The 19,705-nt window shown below is 63.9% G+C and overlaps 1 protein-coding gene across 1 annotated transcript; it reads left to right on the top strand.

Annotated features, from left to right (window-relative positions):
- The first annotated feature begins 6,238 nt into the window (after positions 1-6,238).
- GUSB (glucuronidase beta) lies at positions 6,239-18,440 on the top strand. The gene is made up of 12 exons (XM_080830889.1): positions 6,239-6,492; positions 8,193-8,378; positions 8,695-8,876; positions 9,062-9,204; positions 9,610-9,797; positions 10,181-10,333; positions 10,568-10,746; positions 10,896-11,042; positions 13,135-13,219; positions 14,841-15,017; positions 16,669-16,804; positions 18,110-18,440. Exons 1-12 carry the CDS (start codon positions 6,292-6,294, stop codon positions 18,277-18,279), a joined length of 1,947 nt encoding a protein of 648 aa, XP_080687015.1. The 5' UTR covers positions 6,239-6,291; the 3' UTR covers positions 18,280-18,440.
- Positions 18,441-19,705: the final 1,265 nt, after the last annotated feature.

The following is a 19,705-nucleotide window of genomic DNA, read 5'->3' as shown; positions in this document are numbered from 1 at the left end:
CTCTGATGGGACAGTTATCGTGAAAAGCCCAGAAGCCTCCTGTGGATGTCATCAGTGTAGAAATCAGCCTCCTTGGAAGGAAAGTGAGAAGCTCTGGATTGACAAACAGAGAGGAACTGGTGACCGTTCATGTGGTCGGTAGTCAAATATAGCACATGAGCAAGTGTTCCACTGGGTTTCCATTAGGATGAGGTCTGTGTGTGCTCATTTCCCCATTTATGCCTTTATTATGGAGAGCAGTTCTCTTTTTAAAATCTGAAAATTCTTGAATGAAAAAAAATCCATTTGCTGGTTCAAATGAGGCCAGGTGTTGCTCGGTCCCTGTCCCAAGCCCAGAAAGTAACTGGCATTGAACTTGTACAAATTCACCTTCTTTGATTCAGCAAGCTACAACAGTTAATCACAAGGACATGAGAAAATTTTAGATGATGTCTGTCTCTGAAAAAGGAACTCAAGATCGGAGGTTTTCCACCTAGAGTAACAAGATGCCAAATGAGTTCCAAGGCCTATTTGAGATATTGTTTAAATGCAATGAAATTTATCTATCGGAAAAAAAAAATAGGAAGTCTTGCGCTCCTGGGTGGCTCAGTCAGCTGAGATCTGCCTTTGGCGTGGGTCATGATCCCAGAGTCCTGGGATCAAGCCCCGTGTTGGGCTCCTGCTCAGTGGGGAGTCTGCTTCTCCCTCTCCCTCTGCTCCTTCCCCTGCTCATGCTCTCTTGTTCATTCACTCTCTCAGATAAATACATAAAATCTTCTTAAAAAATAGGAAGTCTCAAACTTAACTCTGATCAACTGAGTATCCTGTGACTTGCTTGTTAAGCTCAAGGCTGTGACCAGACAACCTTTGCAGGGGCACTGGGCGTCGCTGCATCCCACCACAAGGGGAAGCGAGCTCTATTAGCACTTCCTGTCCTAGACATCAGAAAGTCCTGCGATGTGGGGTAATTTGGGAAAAGGAATGAATGTGCCATCAACAGTGGTAAATGCAGTTTTGGGTGTATTACCTTGAATAAGTCATTTTACCTCTCTGAGCCTTAATTTCCGCATCTGTAACGGAGACAGAAGAACCATTTGATAGTCTTTCAGCGCTCTAAGGGTCTCTTCGCGGAATGCCTGCTCATGGGGATCGCTACCACTATGGTCATCCAGCAGCAGGAATCCAGAGGGCACCCCCACACAGCCCAGATCGCCTTTGCCTCAGCGATGCTCTGTATGCTCTCATTTGGGGGGGCAGGGCCCATGGGATGGTCATGGAACAAGGAAGGGGATCAGCTGCCAGAGAGTCAGAGTCCGGCTAACACCAGACAGTGCAGACCCCTGAGTACAAACGTAGTCACAGCGACTGTCCCAGGAAGAAGGAGTAGAGGTTCCTTCTGACTGAAGGAACGAAAGAGCTGGCGTCTGAACCGAGCTTGGAAAGATGACCCGGAGAACAGAACAAAGAACGCTACAGCCTCCAAGACAAGCCTGGGAAAGTATTTCTGGGCCCCAGAGGCAGGGGTACAAGCAGAAGTGCACAGAGGGAGGATGGAAGGGAAGCCCGGAAAAGTAGCTTGAGACAGACGGACTTACAGTCCTACGGCAAAGTGACTCCGTGCTTCAGATGCACAACGGCGGTGAATAAAACCCAAAAGGAGAAAGACCCCGAAAGATCTCGTCAAGATCCAAGTGCGGGAGACCTCTTTGCGAACCAGACACAAGCAGAAAGTGGGAATGGGGAGCCACAGGGCCTGCCTCTGGCTCATGGGCAGAGGTCCTGGCTGACGGGCTCCGTTTTCCCTTTCCTGGGGTGGCAGGAAGTAAAAGCGCCCACGGGCACAACCCCCCGAGAGCCCTCAAGATGCCCGGAAAGGGGAAGAAGAACAGACCCTCCAGCCCGCAGCCCCGGGCCGAGCACTCACCGGGGCAATGTCTCCCACGTGAGCACGGGCTCAGGGGCCGCCTGAGGACTGTATGTTGAGGTGTCGATGGTGAACATGAAAAATGGAAACAGCCTAAATGCTGAGTAGGCGAAGGGCACGATCAGCGGCGGTGTGTTCACACGGGGGGATCCTCTCCAGCAATTCAACGGATGAGCTAGAGCTACCTCTAGCTGGGACTTCAGGGCCGGACTTTGAGGGGAACAGGGACAATTCATCCAGGGTAATAGGGATGCAGGCAGAGAACGCAGGGGTAGCCGCAAGGGGGTGGGTAGACTTGGTGGTGGAAGGGAGGTGATTCCCTTCTTAGAAAGGTTTTATTTTATTATTTTATTTTATTTTATTTTATTTTATTTTATTTCTTCCTTTCCCTTCTCTCCCCCCCTTCATTTCTTCCTTCCTTCCTTCTTTCCTCGACTTAAAACAACAGAAATTTATTATCTCACAGATCTGGAGGCCAGAAGTCTGAAATCAAGGTAGTAGCAGGGTTGGTTCTTTCTGGAGGAAAGCCATTAACAGTAGGATATTTGGGAGGAACATTACAGTTTGACTGTTTTGATGAGGAAACAAAAGGCAAACTGAGGACAAAGTAGAAGCTGACACCCCACAACCCTGCCCGCAACCCAGAGGGGCTATGTGTGACGTTCCTCACACACTCCTGGCTGCCCTAAAGCTAAGGACAGGAAAAGCAAGGAGTAAGGTCGTAGAGATCACAGGCCTGCAGGACAGGCGCCTGCCCCCGGGGACAGGCGTGTTAGCAACCGACAGGAGCAAGGCACGGCTGTCAACACCGCGGCTTCCGGAGGGAAACGCAGATTCGAGAAAACGTCCTTACGGCCCGCGGCCCGCTGACGGACACTGGACGCAGGGTGTGGTGCTCCTCCGGAAGCTCCCAGCTGTCCCAGTGGCCGTGCCTCGCCGGAGGGAAAACTACCCTAACGGGACAGTGGCAAGGCCTCTGGTATCCTGTGCGTCTCGAACACGTGAAAATCCTTTTGAAACTTCACCTTCCTTACCTCCCCCAGCCCCGCAGTCAATCAGCCCCCCCAGAACCCCCGGGCGGCAGCTCCTCCTGCCCGCGGGTCCGCCCCGTCCGCCCCACCGAACCTCCCCTGCATTCCAAAAGCCCCTCAGCTGCAAGGGTCTGTCAACGGGCGCGGTTCCAAGGCCATTTGCTGGCGTCTGCACCCCCTTCGGGAAGGCCGGCCGTCCGCAGAGATGCTCTCTCTTGCGCACCGCCTGAGCTGCTGTAAACCGAGGGAGACTTGCGTCGTGCAGGGTTGTAACCTCTGTGAGTGAACGGCTTTTCCTTTAGGGCAGCCGGGGCGCGTGAGGAACGCCACTGTGTCCCACGGCGGGGTGTTGTGGGGCGTCAGCCTCTGCCTGTCCTCGGCGTCACGGTGTCCCACGGCGGGGTGTTGTGGGGGGTCAGCCTCTGCCTGTCCTCGGCGTCACGGTGTCCCACGGCGGGGTGTTGTGGGGCGTCAGCCTCTGCCTGTCCTCGGCGTCACGGTGTCCCACGGCGGGGTGTTGTGGGGCGTCAGCCTCTGCCTGTCCTCGGCGTCACGGTGTCCCACGGCGGGGTGTTGTGGGGCGTCAGCCTCTGCCTGTCCTCGGCGTCACGGTGTCCCACGGCGGGGTGTTGTGGGGCGTCAGCCTCTGCCTGTCCTCGGCGTCACGGTGTCCCACGGCGGGGTGTTGTGGGGCGTCAGCCTCTGCCTGTCCTCGGCGTCACGGTGTCCCACGGCGGGGTGTTGTGGGGGGTCAGCCTCTGCCTGTCCTCGGCGTCACGGTGTCCCACGGCGGGGTGTTGTGGGGCGTCAGCCTCTGCCTGTCCTCGGCGTCACGGTGTCCCACGGCGGGGTGTTGTGGGGGGTCAGCCTCTGCCTGTCCTCGGCGTCACGGTGTCCCACGGCGGGGTGTTGTGGGGCGTCAGCCTCTGCCTGTCCTCGGCGTCACGGTGTCCCACGGCGGGGTGTTGTGGGGGGTCAGCCTCTGCCTGTCCTCGGCGTCACGGTGTCCCACGGCGGGGTGTTGTGGGGGGTCAGCCTCTGCCTGTCCTCGGCGTCACGGTGTCCCACGGCGGGGTGTTGTGGGGGGTCAGCCTCTGCCTGTCCTCGGCGTCACGGTGTCCCACGGCGGGGTGTTGTGGGGCGTCAGCCTCTGCCTGTCCTCGGCGTCACGGTGTCCCACGGCGGGGTGTTGTGGGGCGTCAGCCTCTGCCTGTCCTCGGCGTCACGGTGTCCCACGGCGGGGTGTTGTGGGGCGTCAGCCTCTGCCTGTCCTCGGCGTCACGGTGTCCCACGGCGGGGTGTTGTGGGGCGTCAGCCTCTGCCTGTCCTCGGCGTCACGGTGTCCCACGGCGGGGTGTTGTGGGGGGTCAGCCTCTGCCTGTCCTCGGCGTCACGGTGTCCCACGGCGGGGTGTTGTGGGGGGTCAGCCTCTGCCTGTCCTCGGCGTCACGGTGTCCCACGGCGGGGTGTTGTGGGGGGTCAGCCTCTGCCTGTCCTCGGCGTCACGGTGTCCCACGGCGGGGTGTTGTGGGGGGTCAGCCTCTGCCTGTCCTCGGCGTCACGGTGTCCCACGGCGGGGTGTTGTGGGGCGTCAGCCTCTGCCTGTCCTCGGCGTCACGGTGTCCCACGGCGGGGTGTTGTGGGGCGTCAGCCTCTGCCTGTCCTCGGCGTCACGGTGTCCCACGGCGGGGTGTTGTGGGGCGTCAGCCTCTGCCTGTCCTCGGCGTCACGGTGTCCCACGGCGGGGTGTTGTGGGGCGTCAGCCTCTGCCTGTCCTCGGCGTCACGGTGTCCCACGGCGGGGTGTTGTGGGGCGTCAGCCTCTGCCTGTCCTCGGCGTCACGGTGTCCCACGGCGGGGTGTTGTGGGGCGTCAGCCTCTGCCTGTCCTCGGCGTCACGGTGTCCCACGGCGGGGTGTTGTGGGGCGTCAGCCTCTGCCTGTCCTCGGCGTCACGGTGTCCCACGGCGGGGTGTTGTGGGGCGTCAGCCTCTGCCTGTCCTCGGCGTCACGGTGTCCCACGGCGGGGTGTTGTGGGGCGTCAGCCTCTGCCTGTCCTCGGCGTCACGGTGTCCCACGGCGGGGTGTTGTGGGGGGTCATTCTCTGCCTGTCCTCAGCGTCATGGTGTCTCACGGCGGGGTGTTGTGGGGGGTCAGCCTCTGCCTGTCCTCAGCGTCACGGTGTCCCATGGTGGGGTGTTGTGGGGCATCAGCCTCTGCCTGTCCTCAGCGTCACGGTGTCCCACGGTGGGGTGTTGTGGGGGGTCATTCTCTGCCTGTCCTCAGCGTCATGGTGTCTCACGGCGGGGTGTTGTGGGGGGTCAGCCTCTGCCTGTCCTCAGCGTCATGGTGTCTCACGGCGGGGTGTTGTGGGAGGTCAGCCTCTGCCTGTCCTCGGCGTCACGGTGTCCCACGGCGGGGTGTTGTGGGGCGTCAGCCTCTGCCTGTCCTCGGCGGGCCCCCTGTGTCCCCACCACCTGCTTCTGTCTTCACCACCCCGCCCTGTCAAAAGCGAGCGCGGAGCCCTGCCTGGAGCTCTGGGCCCCGGCCGATGAGGGAGCAGAAGGCTGGCTGAGGACAGCGCGCCAGCGGACACCCTGCACCGCCGCCCCCCACCCCTGGGTGGGATATGGTGGAAATTCATGTTAATGCCTCGGTAGAGGGAAAACCACACGAACGTGACCGCGGCAAGGCCTCGGACGTGCCACGGGTCCTCTTCAGCATAGGAACGTTCTGAAAATCTCCCTCTTCCTTAGCTCCCCCAACTCAAGCGCATCGTCAGTCACCCCTCGGGACCCCGGTGCGGCGGCTCTTGCTGCCCACGGGTCCTGTCCCCAAGCTTTAATAAAACCACCTTTTTGCACCAAAGCCACCTCGGGATGACCATGGGCTCAGCCCCTCACCCCACCTCTATTCCGGAACCACATTAAGGGGGCGGTAGGTGGAGGCCCAGGGTCAAGCTACGGCCGCGGCGTGGGCACCCCCAGGCACGGCAGAGGCTTTGTCTGGGCTCACGAGGCGTCCGGCCGAGTCCCCGGGGCTCCCGCGGGCCCGCGGCCCCCGACTCACCAGCCGGGGAGGCCTGGCGGTCCCCCTGGCCAGGGACCTCGCTGCCTCCCGGAGCTGGGGCGGGACGCGGGCGTCCCTCGCCCAAAGGCTCGGGTTCGGGCTCCGCGCTGGCCCTGCCCGCCGTCGCCCCGGGGGACCTTCCGGCCTCGAGCCCCTCCGCCCCCGGCACCCGCCTTCCGCCGAGACGGCGCGGGCGGCGGGTCAGGTGACCGCGCGCCGCCCCGCCCCCTCCCCGCGGCCGGGAGCGCGGCGCGGCCCAGTGGCCTGCGAGCGAGCGGCCGGAGGCAGGCATGCACCCGGCGGCCTGGGCGGCGCTCGGCCCGCTGCTCTGGGCCTGCGGGCTGGCGCTGCGGGGCGGGATGCTGTACCCGCGGGAGAGCCCGTCGCGGGAGCGCAAGGAGCTGCACGGCCTCTGGAGCTTCCGCGCCGACTTCTCCGAGAACCGGCAGCGCGGCTTCGAGCAGCGGTGGTACCGGTCGCCGCTGCGCGAGGTGCGGGCCCGCGGGCGGGGCGGCCGGAGGAGCCGCGGGAAGGGCGCGCTGGGGGGCCGGGGGCGCGCTGGGGGGCCGGGGGCGGGGGCGGGGGCGGCCGGAGGAGCCGCCGGAAGGGCGCGCTGGGGGGCCGGGGGCGCGCTGGGGGGCCGGGGGCGGGGGCGGGGGCGGCCGGAGGAGCCGCTGGAAGGGCGCGCTGGGGGGCCGGGGGCGCGCTGGGGGGCAGGGGGCGGGGGCGGGGGCGGCCAGAGGAGCCGCCGGAGGGGCGCGCTGGGGGGTCGGGGCGGGGGCGGGGGCGACCGGAGGAGCCGCCGGAAGGGCGCGCTGGGGGGCCGGGGGCGCGCTGGGGGGCCGGGGACGGGGCGACCGGAGGAGCCGCCGGAAGGGCGCGCTGGGGGGCCGGGGGCGCGCTGGGGGGCCGGGGGCGGGGGCGGGGACAGGCGCCGCGGCCGGGCCCGGAGCTGGAGCGCGGGAGCCGGGGAGCCCTCGGCGCCGTGTTCCCAGCTCTGCCGCGGCACGAAGGAGCCATTGCACGGTCCGGAGAGAGGACGGGCTCGACTCCCGCCCAGCCCGGGACCCCTCTCCAGGCCTCCCGTCCGACTTTGGGGGCGCAGCCGGCCTTCGCGTTCACGGGCGCGCGTCTCTCCTAGGCCCCCCCCCCTTGCCCTCCGCTCGGCGTTCACGGGGAGGAAGCCCGGGGGCCGGGGGCGGCGTGTGCACCCCGAGCTTCCCCTGCAGAGCGGTCCCGCCCCCCCGCCTCCCCCCGCCTTCCTCCCGCGGGCGGTCAGTTGACCGTCTTCCTCTTCGGGTCCGCTCACGGATTCGCTTGTCCCCGGCAGGGTTGCGGCCGGGCTCACCCGGGGCACAGCCTGCCCCCTCCCCCAGCCTGGCCCACCAGCCCCGCAGACGTTTCTCCCCAAGTCACACGCCCGTTCAGCCAGTGCTTATTGAGTCTCTGGAAACCGCGGACGCTCTTCCCCAGGCTGCTTCCAGGCCCACTGAGCCGTCTGTCCCGTTCGTGCCTGGCCTTGTACCCGAGGGGATCAGGGGGTTCCCTGCCAGCTTCAGGTTCACCCAGTTCGGCCAGCTTGTCCTCAGGCAGTATTCCGTGGGCCCCGGAAGGCCTTCCCTGACCCCTACGATAGTTCCCGCCACCCTCCAGACTCTTCATAGAGCTGACCACCTGCCAGCGGAGGCCTCGTCTTATTCCTGGGAACGGCCTTGTAGGTTCGCTGCACACTGTCCATCCCATGTCTGAGCGACCAGCATCCGCTTCAATGAACTCCATGAAAAGCATCAGTCGGTGCTGGCAGAGGAGGACAGTGGTGGGGCGCCTGGGTGGCTCAGTCGGTTAGGTGCCTGCCTTTGGCTCAGGTCATGATGCCAGCGACCTGGGATGGAGTCCCACATCAGGCTCCCTGCTCAGCGGGGAGTCTGCTTCTCCCTCTACCCCTCTCCTCTGCTCGTGATCTCTCTCACTCTTTCTCTCAAATAAATAAAATCTTTAAAAAAAAAAAAGAGGAAGAATGACAGTGATGGGACGGCCTGGAATCCCAGGGCCTGGGAGAAGTCATCTTGTCCAGCTTTCTTCCTGCCGGCAGGGTTGTGGGAGGACCTGGCCTCTAGGGAAGGGGGCTGCCTGGGTCCTGGTCTTAGAATCCAAGGTACTCTGGACCTAATCCCAGCCCTTCTCTCCTCAGTCGGGCCCCACACTGGACATGCCGGTTCCCTCCAGCTTCAACGACGTGGGCCAGGATAGGCAGCTGCGCAGCTTTGTCGGCTGGGTGTGGTATGAGCGGGAGGTGACCCTGCCCCAGCGATGGACCCAGGACCTGGGCACGAGGGTGGTGCTGAGGATTGGCAGTGCGCACTACTATGCCATCGTGGTCAGTACAGCGAGCATCCGGCAGGGCGAGCGGTCACGTGCAGTTGCTGAGCGGCTTGGGGCTGCCTGATTCGCAGGGGTCACCTGACAGCCTGCCCCCTGGGGTGGCTGGGGGGCACGCTCAGGCCCTACTCTGGGGATAGTGGCCGGGGTCAGGGGAGGGTTGCCCGATCTGTTCTGGAGCTTGGTTCCTCCATCTGTGAGAAAGGCGGCAGTCGGCAGGGCCCTCAGGCCCCACATACTGCCCTTCGTGTGAGGGGGTGCCGGATGGCAGGCACCGACTTGTTCCTCCCTCCCGTATCTCCCTGTGTCTGCAGTGGGTGAATGGGGTGCATGTGGTGGAGCATGAGGGGGGGCATCTCCCCTTCGAAGCCGACATCAGCAAGCTGGTCCAGAGTGGGCCCCTGTCCTCCTGCCGCATTACCATTGCCATCAACAACACGCTCACCCCCCACACGCTGCCGCCAGGGACCATCCTCCACAAGACGGATACTTCCAAGTGAGCAGCACCCTGCTCCCCGCTCCACTCCACCCCACTCCCCACCCGGCCCGTTGGTCTTCCCACTAGAGGCTGGGTGGCTTTAGCAGAGGTGAGGCCCTGGCTCTGGGAGGCCAGGCAGATGTTCGAGCTGAGGTCGAAGGACCAGAGCAAGTCTGCAGTTGGGCATTTTTCTCCCATCCTAGGTACCCTAAGGGTTACTTTGTCCAGAACACAAACTTTGACTTCTTCAACTACGCGGGACTGCATCGGCCCGTGCTTCTCTACACTACACCTACCACCTACATCGACGACATCACCGTCACCACCGGCGTGGACCAGGGCACCGGTAAGGGCTCCTGGCAGGAACCTCCCTAGGCCAGGCCCCAAGTGGCTCTGCTCCCTGTTTAGAAAGATCCTCTAGGGCAGAAGCTCTCCCAGCATCATCCTGCAGGCTTCCCATCCACCTAAGAGGAGCTGCAGTCCAGCCTGTCGGAATAGGCACGGGCAGCAGAAATCACCCATCTGGTCTGACCTCATTTTGTGAGGAAAGGAAGCGCCAAGAGATGCGGGGCTTGCCTAAAACCATAGCTCCGGGTGGATAGCTCAGGGTTCATGAGAATCCATGTCTCTTCCCCCTGTGCTGCCCTCCCTGCAGACTGAGACTCAGGGTGGTGGCCCCAGGGAACTGTCCTCGGTATGACCCAGGCTGTTTCCTTCCCCTCTTTTGTCTGATCTGTCTTGTCCCTTGCAGGGCTGGTGGATTACCAGATTTTTGTCCAGGGCAGTGAACATTTCCAGTTGGAAGTGCATCTTCTGGACCAGGAAGGCAAAGTCGTGGCCCAGGGGACAGGGTGCCGCGGCCAGCTGCAGGTTCCCAATGCCCACCTCTGGTGGCCCTACCTGATGCATGAGCACCCGGCCTACCTGTACTCTTTGGAGGTAATGGTGGTTAGGCCTGGGGCTGCGGAAGGCCTTTTGCCCCCACCCAGCAGCTGTGGCTCCCGGTGGTGGTGGTGGGGGGGGTACAGGACAGGTAGTCAGGCACACCAGGTCCCCTGAGCTTCCCAGTCAGTTGGATCACAGTGTTCCCTGCCTGGTCTTCTCAGTGCTGGGTGAGGAGCCCTGCTTTGAAGAGCAGGCACGGGGCGGGGTGGCGGAAGTTTCCTCCTTGCTGGTGGCAGAAGTCGGGAATTTCCCATCTCTCAGCTTGTGGGCCTAGGCGTGGGCCCCGCGGTGCATGTGCAGGGCCTTCCTGCGGAAGGGAGGGCTGTGTGGGGCTCCGGCCGCAAGGAAGCCCCACACCCGGTTCTCTGCGTTTGCAGGTGAGGCTGACCACGCAGACAGCGGCTGGGCCTGTGTCTGACTTCTACACTCTCCCCGTGGGGATTCGCACTGTCGAGGTCACAGAGCGCCAGTTCCTCATCAACGGGAAACCTTTCTATTTCCATGGCGTCAACAAACACGAGGATGCAGATGTGAGTTGTGGCCTCTGGGCCCCTCGGAGGGCCATTTCCCATCCTCACCGTCCCCACGGCCCCTGAAGCGATCGAGGTGACTCGGAGCGGTTCAGCATAGTGCCGGAAACCGCTGCCCGACGGGCTGTGCGGGGGCCACACAGAGGGCCAACGCGGTGACCCCTGGGCGGCCTGGCTTCAGAGAGCAGTGCGCGGGGCCGGGGTTCGGGCTCACCCCACCGTGCTCTGCCGCAGATCCGGGGCAGGGGCTTTGATTGGGCCCTGCTGGTGAAGGACTTCAACCTGCTGCGCTGGCTCGGGGCCAACGCCTTCCGCACCAGCCACTACCCCTACGCGGAGGAGGTGCTGCAGCTCTGCGACCGCTACGGGATCGTGGTCATCGACGAGAGTCCGGGCGTGGGCATCGTGCTGGCGTGAGTGCCCGCCCCGCCCCCGCAGCCCCGCCCTCGCCTCGGATCCGCCCCCGCAGCCCCGCAGCCCCGCCCCCGGCTCCGCCCCGCCCCGCCCCGGCTCCGCCCACCGGCCCCGCCCCTCCCGACCGCGCCCGCTCCGTGTGCCGCAGCCAGAGCTACGGGAACCAGTCTCTGCAGCACCACCTGGAGGTGATGGGGGAGCTGGTGCGCAGGGACAAGAACCACCCCGCGGTGGTCATGTGGTCCGTGGCCAACGAGCCCGCCTCCTTCCTGCCGCCCGCCGGTTACTACTTCAAGTGAGTGCTGCTGCCCTGGGCCGGGTCGGACTGAGAGCAAGGCTGGGGGAGGGTGCGGGGGGAGGGGCGTGGGCGACGGGGTGGGGGGGTGGGAGGGGTGGGGGGGTGGGAGGGGTGGGGGGGTGGGAGGGGTGGGAGGGCCGCGGGCCGCGGGGTGCGGGGATAGGGGGAGGGGCGCCGGGCAGGTGCCGCGGCCGCCGTCCGCGCTGCCCTCGCTTCTGAAGTGTGACCCGCTCGAGGCGAAGTTCCAAGCCACACCGGCTTCCACCGTCTCTCAGTCCTCCCGCTGTCCCCATTCCTGGGAAGTTTCGTGTAGTTAAAGGTGCAGAAAACCGTCGGGTGTTGCTTCGGGTTCACTTGTCAAAGTGCAGTTCGGCCCTGTAAGACCGCGTTTTCCCGGCACATAACCCCGCGCAGGCCTGTCCGTGACGTACAAGCTCCGACTGCTCTCAAGTGACACCGTTGCTCTAAGTGCCAGTAGCTCCTCCGTCCCCCACCAGGCATGGCCGGGACAGAAGCCCCCCTTAGGGGCAGTGCTGGCAACAACCGCACGGTTTGCTTCCCTGCGGGGAGGGTACTTGGTTCCTTGTCTTTCTTAGGGTCACGGTCACGCAGCTGTAACTAAGCCTGCAGAGGGGGGGTCACTAGCTCTGGGGGCAGCAGAGACCGTCCCAGTGTCACAGAGCGCTGTGAGCTGAGCTGTGGGTAGAAGATGCGCGGCTCTGAGCCGCAGGCCCACCTGGGCAAAGGACTGCCCGGCACACACAGCCCGGAGCGCTGGGGCCCCAGGCCGTGCTGAGCCACGGTTTGGGGACGGACGTTTGTTGTGGAGCAGGAAGGAGTGCGGGCGCCCGGGAACAGGTGCCCGAGGTTCCTACCAGCTGTTCCGGGACGTGCGTGACGGCCAGGGCAGCGGGGAGGCAGGCAGGCTGTGGCTAAAGCTGCCTGGGCCTGAGGAGCTCAGCGAGGCTTCGAGGCTTCCCAGTGACACACGGGCTGTTCCAGAGTGTGGCTTTGGGACTTGAGGTGAGGGATAGCGTTCTGGCTTGGGGAAACCACAGCCCTTGAAAGAGAAGGGCAGTGTGGGGAGGGCTTCAAGGAGAAGGATGCCAGCTGTGGGAAGAGAGAAGCAGGCTTAAGCTGTGAATGGGGCGACCTGCACTGGGGTGGCCTCTGACAGGTCCCTGGGCTGAGCCCCGACCACAGGCTGGGTCCTCTGTTGGGAAGCCTTTCCTCGGGGTCCCTCCCTGATGAACGTGTCTCAGCATAAATGCTGTTTCTTCTGAGCCTGGGCTGACTCGCCCGTGTCCGTTAAGTGCCCTGTCACTGCCTCCCAGAGCTCCGAGCCTCCCCGCCATGGTCCTCCCGCCCCTTGTCGTCATTCATAGCGTCTCCCTGTGCAAGTGTCTCCTCCCACGGCTCCACCACGCTGCGGACGGCCGGGGCTGTTCTCCGGCCAGTGCCCCGGGTGCAGCCTGCCTCCTCGCACACACCCCTGCCTTGTGAAGTTTGTATCCGTCCTGGTCTACACCCACGCATTCTTCCTTCTCCTCTTTTTTTTTTTTTTTTAAGATTTTATTTATTTATTTGTCGGAGAGAGCTCGAGCTCAAGCAGGGGGAGCAGCAGACAGAGCAGGCAGAGGGAGAAGCAGGTTCCCCGCTGAGCAAGGAGGCTGATGTGGGACTCGATTCCCGGACCCCGGGATCTTGACCTGAGCCGAAGGCAGACGTTTAACTGACTGAGCCCCCCAGGCGCCCCTCACCCCACGCGTTCTCGTTTTCAAGAGCTTTTCCAGAGATTGGGAATGCAGCTTTTAGCCACACCAAGTCCAAGGACCCCAGCTCCGGGGGCCTGCACCCCCCTGCGACGGCGGCCCTCTCTCTGGGGAGGGGGGGCCTTGGGGACGGAGAAAGATGCTGGGGAATGTGATCTAAGGCTAGAAGGACGTGTTTGCTCCCCTCAGGTCCTCTTCAGGGTCGGGAGGAGAGCAGGGTTTTGGCTGGGAGATGGGATGGGGAGAGAGAGAGAAAGATGGCTGTCCAGGGTCCTTCCCGGACTGACGAGCCTGTGTCTTCTGCCCTCCGTGGACAGGACGCTGATTGCTCACACCAAAGCCTTGGACCCCTCCCGGCCCGTGACCTTTGTGACCAACTCCAACTATGAAGCAGACCTGGGGGTGAGCCTGGGGGGTCCCCCCTGCCTGTCCTCTCACCGTCTCTGGTGCTTGCTAACATGGGCTGCTGGGAAGAGCCTGAGCACCCGGCGCACGCGCTTTCCCGGACGGTGTCCGGGTGCGGGAGAACCGGCTGCGGACCCGCGGGGCGGTGACTTCCGAGTCCAGGCGGGCGGGGCGCGGGCAGCTTTCGGTCGCTCTCAGTGCAGTCTCCGCGCCTGACGCTGCTCGGTTGGAGGGCACTACGGTTGTCACCGTCCAGGCTTTCTCAGGCCTGGCCGATTGTCAGAGCCCCCAGGGGTGATGCCTGGATTCTGAGACTCCGGGTTGTTGCGTCCCGGGTGGCAATCTGAGGTTTTAAAAAGTTCCTCAGCGATTGCGGTCGTCACCTCACTCTGGGAACCGCAGGCTGGGATGGAGGGACAGCCGGGCTCCCGCGTGACTGGCGAGCGGCAGCCGCTTGGGAATGACGTGCGCCATTGCACGAAGCCGGGAGACGTGGGAGCGAGAAAATGCTGCTTCACGAGAGAACTCAAGGCCAGTACTTAGGAGGGAAGTGCAGGGGGAGCAGACATCTCATGGCAAGAACGGAGGAGAAAACGCAACATACGGATATAGATTGGGAACTCTCATTTTAACACGGATGGGAAAGGTTTGCATCCCTGGTGCTTCCCTCGCCCTCTCTCGAGAACACCCCTTCAAGAGACTGGCAGACCCCAGCGTGGCACGGCAGGGGTGGATGTTCTCGGAGCCCAAGTGGCATCTCTTCTTGTTCTGGTCTCCCGTGCGGACAGGGCAGCCAGTGCCTGAGCCTCCGACGGTCGCCAGACTCCTGGCGGGATATGCCACCTGGGCGCATGTGTCCCCCACAGGCTTCCTTGTCCCGCCTGCTGCTTTCAGTGACATTCATACTCTTAACTGCTCTCAAGTGACACTGTTGGGCAGGACCGATCCCGTTCCCTAAATGCCAGTAGCTCCTCCCTCCTCCACCAGGCACTGTCTGCTGCCACTCTTGGGACGGGGCTCCGTCACCTGGGAAAGTCAGACCGCATCAGCCCCAGGGCAGGCTCTGGAGATTGGCGTTGGTTCAAGTGATGGGAGGGACCGGACGCTGGCTGCCTAGTGTTCGCTGCTCCGTCCTGGGCACTGCACCGTGTAGACGCGAGGCGGTCCTGCCCGTCCTCTCTGCTCCCCGCCAGGAGGGAGTTTTCGGGCCACCCCGCGGCCCATACCACCGTCTTACGAACAGCTCGGTTAGCCAAGGTCTTTGTGAGGGGAAAAGCTGCGTCTGTCCTTTGGTTGGGAACTTTTCTCTAGGGCCAGGTAAGGGAAGGCCCGTGGGACAGGAGTGCTGCGGAGAGAGGAACAAAGTCCGATGCCGCGGGGCCGACTCGCGGGGCGCCTCTGTGCCTCTCCAGAGTCCGGCTGCGGGGCTCCGGAGCGCCCGTCCGGAATCAGCGCCTTGCCTGATTGTCACTCCTGCCTACGTTTGCCACACACGGGAGCTCCTCCGTCGCTCTGTGCTCCCCCTCCCACCTCCCTGCCGGAAGCACCCCCAGTCTGTGAGCCCTAGAGCTCTTTCCAGTCTTCTGGTCCGTGAGCAGGTTTCGTGCTCTCATCCTAGGCGCCGTATGTGGACGTCATCTGCGTGAATAGCTACTACTCTTGGTATCATGACTACGGGCACTTGGAGGTGATTCCGCTGCAGCTGGCCACCCAGTTTGAGAACTGGTACAGGACTTACCAGAAACCCATAATCCAGAGCGAGTACGGAGCCGGGGCCATCACAGGGTTTCACCAGGTAAGCGGTTAGGGGCGTTCTGTTATTTCTTCACTCTCCAGGACGGAGGTGTCCGTTGTTCCCCCAGGCCAGAAAGGTGCTCCTCTCCCAGCCCTCACTTGTGCTGACGATCTCCCTGCTGTCCTCCAGGGCTCAGGCCTCTGTCTCCCCTGCCTGGTCCTTCTGGCCTGGTTTCCAGAGAGCTTCCCAGTGGCTGCCTGAGTCATCTGAGCAAATCCAAACCTTGGGGGTCCCGTCATTGGCATCCCGTGGCCCCCACGTTAAAGTCCCAGTCCCAGGCCGGGGCAGTCAGCGCCCTTCGCTCTCTGCCGTCCCCCAGGTCGTCGTCTTCCTCTGCCTTCACTCCTGGTCACTGGACTGTTCTCACTGTGCTCGTCGGCTCCTGCTCCGGTGTGGGCTGCCCCTTCCCCCGGGATGCCCGTGTTAGCACCACATTGGCCGACTCCGGGGTTCCCAGTCGGTGTTCAGGTCTCAAGTCCGATGTCCCCTCTTTGGTGAGACATCAAAGGAAGGAAGCTGTCTTCTCTGCTTGGGCTCTGTCTCAGCCTTTCTCACTGCGTACCGTCATGATTGCTTTGACTCTCTCCTTGGCCAGAGTGTAGGCCCCAAGAGAGCGGCGGATTCCTAGTTAACTGTCGCTTCCCAAGCCCTCGGCAGCCTCCAGCGCTCCGAGGATGCTAAACAATACTCAGTAGGGAAATGAATGAAATCTCGGAGCGAGGTTTAATCACTAGCGTTTTCCCTCCCTCTCTCTCTGCTTTTTTATTAAATTTCCTCACCAAAGATGAGATGCTCCTGCGGGGATTTTCTCCTGTGGATTCTGGAGCCACAGCCAGGCCCCCATTCCCCCCAGCCCCCTCACACTTGCTTGTCACAGATGTCAGATTCCGTGTTGACGCACAATATGCTTATCCTTGCTGGGTCGGACAGCCCCCCTCGACTGTATTTCTCCGCTCAGACCCTAAAATTCATCTTGGTTACACGGAAGGCTGTTTGAAGACGGGTGGGCGAGGGGAAGTAGCCTACGAGAACAATGTATATTCGTACCAGCTGAATGTGACGTGAGGGCAGTGAGTCACCCTAGTTCTCCAGTTACACACTGGCAGCTACTTAAAACTTAAGGCTTAAATTTATTGTTTGGGGGCATCAGTCATTAAGCCTCTGCCTTCGGCTCAGGTCATGGTCCCAGGGTCCTGGGATCGAGTCCCACATTGGGCTCCTTGGTCAGCAGGGAGCCTGCTTCTCCCTCTGCCTGCCCCTCCCCCTAGTTGTGCTCGCTCTCTGGCAAATCTTTAAAAATAATAACAATAAATAATATAAATAAGTTTATTACGTGAAGACTTACTTTTACTTTCCGTGTAGCTCAGCTTTAAGACTACACCCGTGAATAGAGATGGAAGAGCAAGAGCAAGGAAATACCAAATTCTGTTGATACGTAAAGCAGTTACTAACTCAGGTTCTTGACCAAAAACCCCTGGTCTTTACTCTGGGCTACCTCCGACCCTGGCTGTGTCTGCACCAGCACGAACTGCAGTCACCACAGCTGCCGGGAAGTGGGGTATTTTGGTTACCATCACGTGGGTCATTTTTCCAAACGTTTACAGTCGCGGCAGTTCTGCCTCTTCCGTTCTCCCTGTGCCTTGAATTCCAGGATCCCCCCGTGATGTTCAGTGAGGAGTACCAGAAGGCTCTGCTGCAGCAGTACCACACGGTTCTGGATGAGAAGCGCAAAAACTACGTGGTTGGAGAGCTCGTCTGGAATTTTGCCGACTTTATGACTGACCAGGGTGAGTGGCAGTTCGCGTTCCAGAATGGACCGTTGCTCATTCGTTCGGGTTGGCCTGTTCGTTCGGGGCGGTTGGTGGCAAGGACAGTGGAAACGAGGGGGGAAGCTCTCATCAGTGCTGGCGACCTGAGAATTTCCCGGGAGAAGCAAGTCGCGTTTAGGAAGCAGCCGTCACTTGCCTACTTCCCAGATCATTTTATGGTGAGAAAAAAAAGAAGCCAACAGAAGAGCCTATTGTCTTGAGGCAAAAATGACCCCTGAACCTTAGTCTGTTTCACAACAGGGTGAGGAAAAATCGGACTTTGTGTTAATTTCCTTGCGGGGCGCCCGTCCTTGCAGTCGGGCGCAGAGCCTGGGAAACCGGGTACGTCCGTCCCCGAAGGGGCGGCTTTGCAGCGCTGTCGTGTGCGAGGCTCTAAGCCCGCCTGCTCCGAAGGGGGGGGCGGGGGGCCGCTGCAGCTAAGCCCCAAACGAAGGGACCCCGTTTCCTCCTGCGCCTCCGGTGTTCGAGCCTGTGGCCCAGCCGTCTGGGGAGGTGAGGAAGGGTTTGGCACTGGGGGGAATGGAACGTGTCACCCGCCAGGGACGACAGGTCTTCGGAAGCGGACAGTCCACTAAGAGCCGGAGCGGAGGAGCGGGTAGGGAGGAAAGGGCAGGAGAACGTGAGCCTCTCCGTGCTCGGCAGGGGAGCTCGGTGGCTTCCGCAGCGGCGTCGGGCGAGCGGCGCGCCGCTCCGTGTCCGGGGACGGGGCCGCGTGACGGGCCGGGTCACCTGGCTCTGAGGCCGGCAAGTGCGCGCGGCCGCGCGGGCGACCCAGGAAGCCGTCGGAGACAAGGCTCGCCACGGACGGACCTTCCGTTCGGCACAGGCTGCGCCCCCGGGGCCGGAGGGGCCGTGCCGGGAGCCCGTCGCCCCTCGGCTCCTCCCGGCCGCCGCCGCGTGGCCCGAGCAGCGGGAGCCCCGGCCCGCCTGGCCCCGCCGCCGTCCCCGCTCGGAGCCGGCTCTGCCGGGACGCCCGTGTGGCCGCGGGAGCCGCCGCAGCCCCGCGCCGGGCAGCTGGGAACGCCCGTGTCCCCGAGAAGAGACGCCGTTCGGGCTCGTGGTCGCCGCCGGACGGCAGAAGCAGCGCCGCGGGGGGCCGGGGGGGCCGGGGCAGCGGCGGTGCCGCCGCCCGCTTCCGAGGCCGCCTCGGGCCGAGCGGCCTGAACGGCGACACGGCGCTTCCGCTCGCGCCCCGCGTGGCTCCGGGCGCGCTCCCGCGTGGCCCCGCACCGGTCGCCTGAAAGGGCCTTGCCTTGTTTCCAGCCCCGCAGAGAGTGATGGGGAACAAAAAGGGGATCTTCACGCGTCAGAGGCAGCCCAAGGCGGCGGCGTTCCTGCTGCGGGAGCGGTACTGGACCCTCGCCAACGAGAGCGGGCGCGCGCCGGCCGCCGCCCGCCCGCCGTGCCCGGAGACCGGCCTGTTCCACGTGTGACGCGCGAGCGCGCGCTCCCGCCCGGCCGAGGCCGCGTCCCGCGAAGAGGAGACCGAGCGCGTCCCGGGCCCTGCGCGGCCGACGGGGAGCCTGGCCCGGGGTCTGTGGCCGACCCTGGACGGTCTGCCGGCGGCGAGAATAAAGGCTTTTGTTGCACGGGAGTCGAGAGTCGTCTCTGTGGAAGCGGCCGCAAGCCCTGAGTGGACCCACCGAGCGACCCCGAGAAAGCGACCCGAGGGCGCGCTCGTGCCGGAAAGCGCGGCGACTCCGGTCCGGGTCCGGCTGGTTCCGCGAAGCCCGCGCCCCCACACGCAGCCGCACCCCGGCGAGGAGCCGCTTCCGCGGGACCAGGCCCGCCGCCCTCGGGCCGCCCGTGCTCCGGGAGGGACGGCGGCGCCTGAGTTCGCGGACTGGCTCCGTCCGGTGGGTCTGCGGGGAGGCTCCTCCCGGCGGGGCGAGCGGGCCCGCGCCCCGGTTCGCCCGGTGAAGCCGACGGACAAGCCGGAGGGGGCCCAGAAGTTCCCGTTCCTCGGGGCAGGGCTCCGGCCCCCGCCACCGTCTGGTCCGGACGGACGAGGACCGGCGGGGCTCAGAGGCCCGCGGTCCGGCGCCCCTGGCTCCGGCGAACGCGACGGGCCTCTCCCGCGGGCCGGGCCGACCGACGAGCCCTCGGGCCTCCGCGCCCCTGCGTGAGGCCGCGCGTCCGGCTCCCGCGGGCCGTCCTCGGTCCTTCGGGAATCGCGCGGCCGCCTGCTGGGCCACAGGCCGCGTCGAGCGAGGCGGCGCAGCGCTCCCAGGGCCTCCGGGCACTCCTGGCCCAGAGCTCGGCGCTCCGGGAGACGGTTCCCGCGCGTGTCCCGTCCGGCGGGGGCCGTGGCCGAGGCGGCTCTGAGCGCGGGGCCCGTCTCGCCTCCTCGCGGGCGACACCTCCCTGCCCGGCGCGTCCCGCGCTCCTCCTCCGTGTCCGGCTCCGCGGGAGCCGCCGTGACGCAGCCTCCGCCCAGCGGCCGTCTGGGCCCCTTCGCAGAAGCGAGCGCGGCGGGTTCAGAGAGAAGTCGGGGACTCGGGCGTCCCCCGTGTCCCGCGGCCACTGAGCTTCATTCAGTGCCTCGAAGGTCGCAAGTTGCGCGTTACATCTGGCGTCTGGGAACGACCTGTAATTCTCTACTTGCAACATTCAAAACCGGAAACGTCCCAGACAGGCCAGTGGTTTCCGGGCCGGGGCGCGTCCCGTACGCTCAGCCCTCGGGTCCCAGCACAGGATGCCCTCGGCCTGCTCGCTAAACCCGGCCGAGTCGCGTTTTAAACAGGTTCACCCTCGCAGACGCCGCCTTCCGAGGAGACCGAATGGCGCCTCCAGGGCGAGCGGACGCAGGCCGCGGGCCCCGCTCCCCCGCGCCTCGGGGCACTACCTCCTCCTCCGCCG

This window comes from Martes martes (genome assembly GCF_963455335.1).
Source record: "Martes martes genome assembly, chromosome: 18".
Classification (NCBI taxonomy): Eukaryota; Metazoa; Chordata; class Mammalia; order Carnivora; family Mustelidae; genus Martes; species Martes martes.
The sequence above is the reverse complement of the archived record's forward strand: the minus strand, read 5'-3'. Positions and strand labels throughout refer to the sequence as shown.

Bases quoted from the DNA above. Each gene is read 5' to 3' on its own strand.
- GUSB (XM_080830889.1), top strand. From the start codon at position 6,292: ATGCACCCGGCGGCCTGGGCGGCGCTCGGCCCGCTGCTCTGGGCCTGC. The intron at 13,220-14,840 runs GTGAGCCTGGGG...CTCTCATCCTAG, and splicing joins ACTATGAAGCAGACCTGGGG to GCGCCGTATGTGGACGTCAT. The intron at 16,805-18,109 runs GTGAGTGGCAGT...CCTTGTTTCCAG, and splicing joins CGACTTTATGACTGACCAGG to CCCCGCAGAGAGTGATGGGG.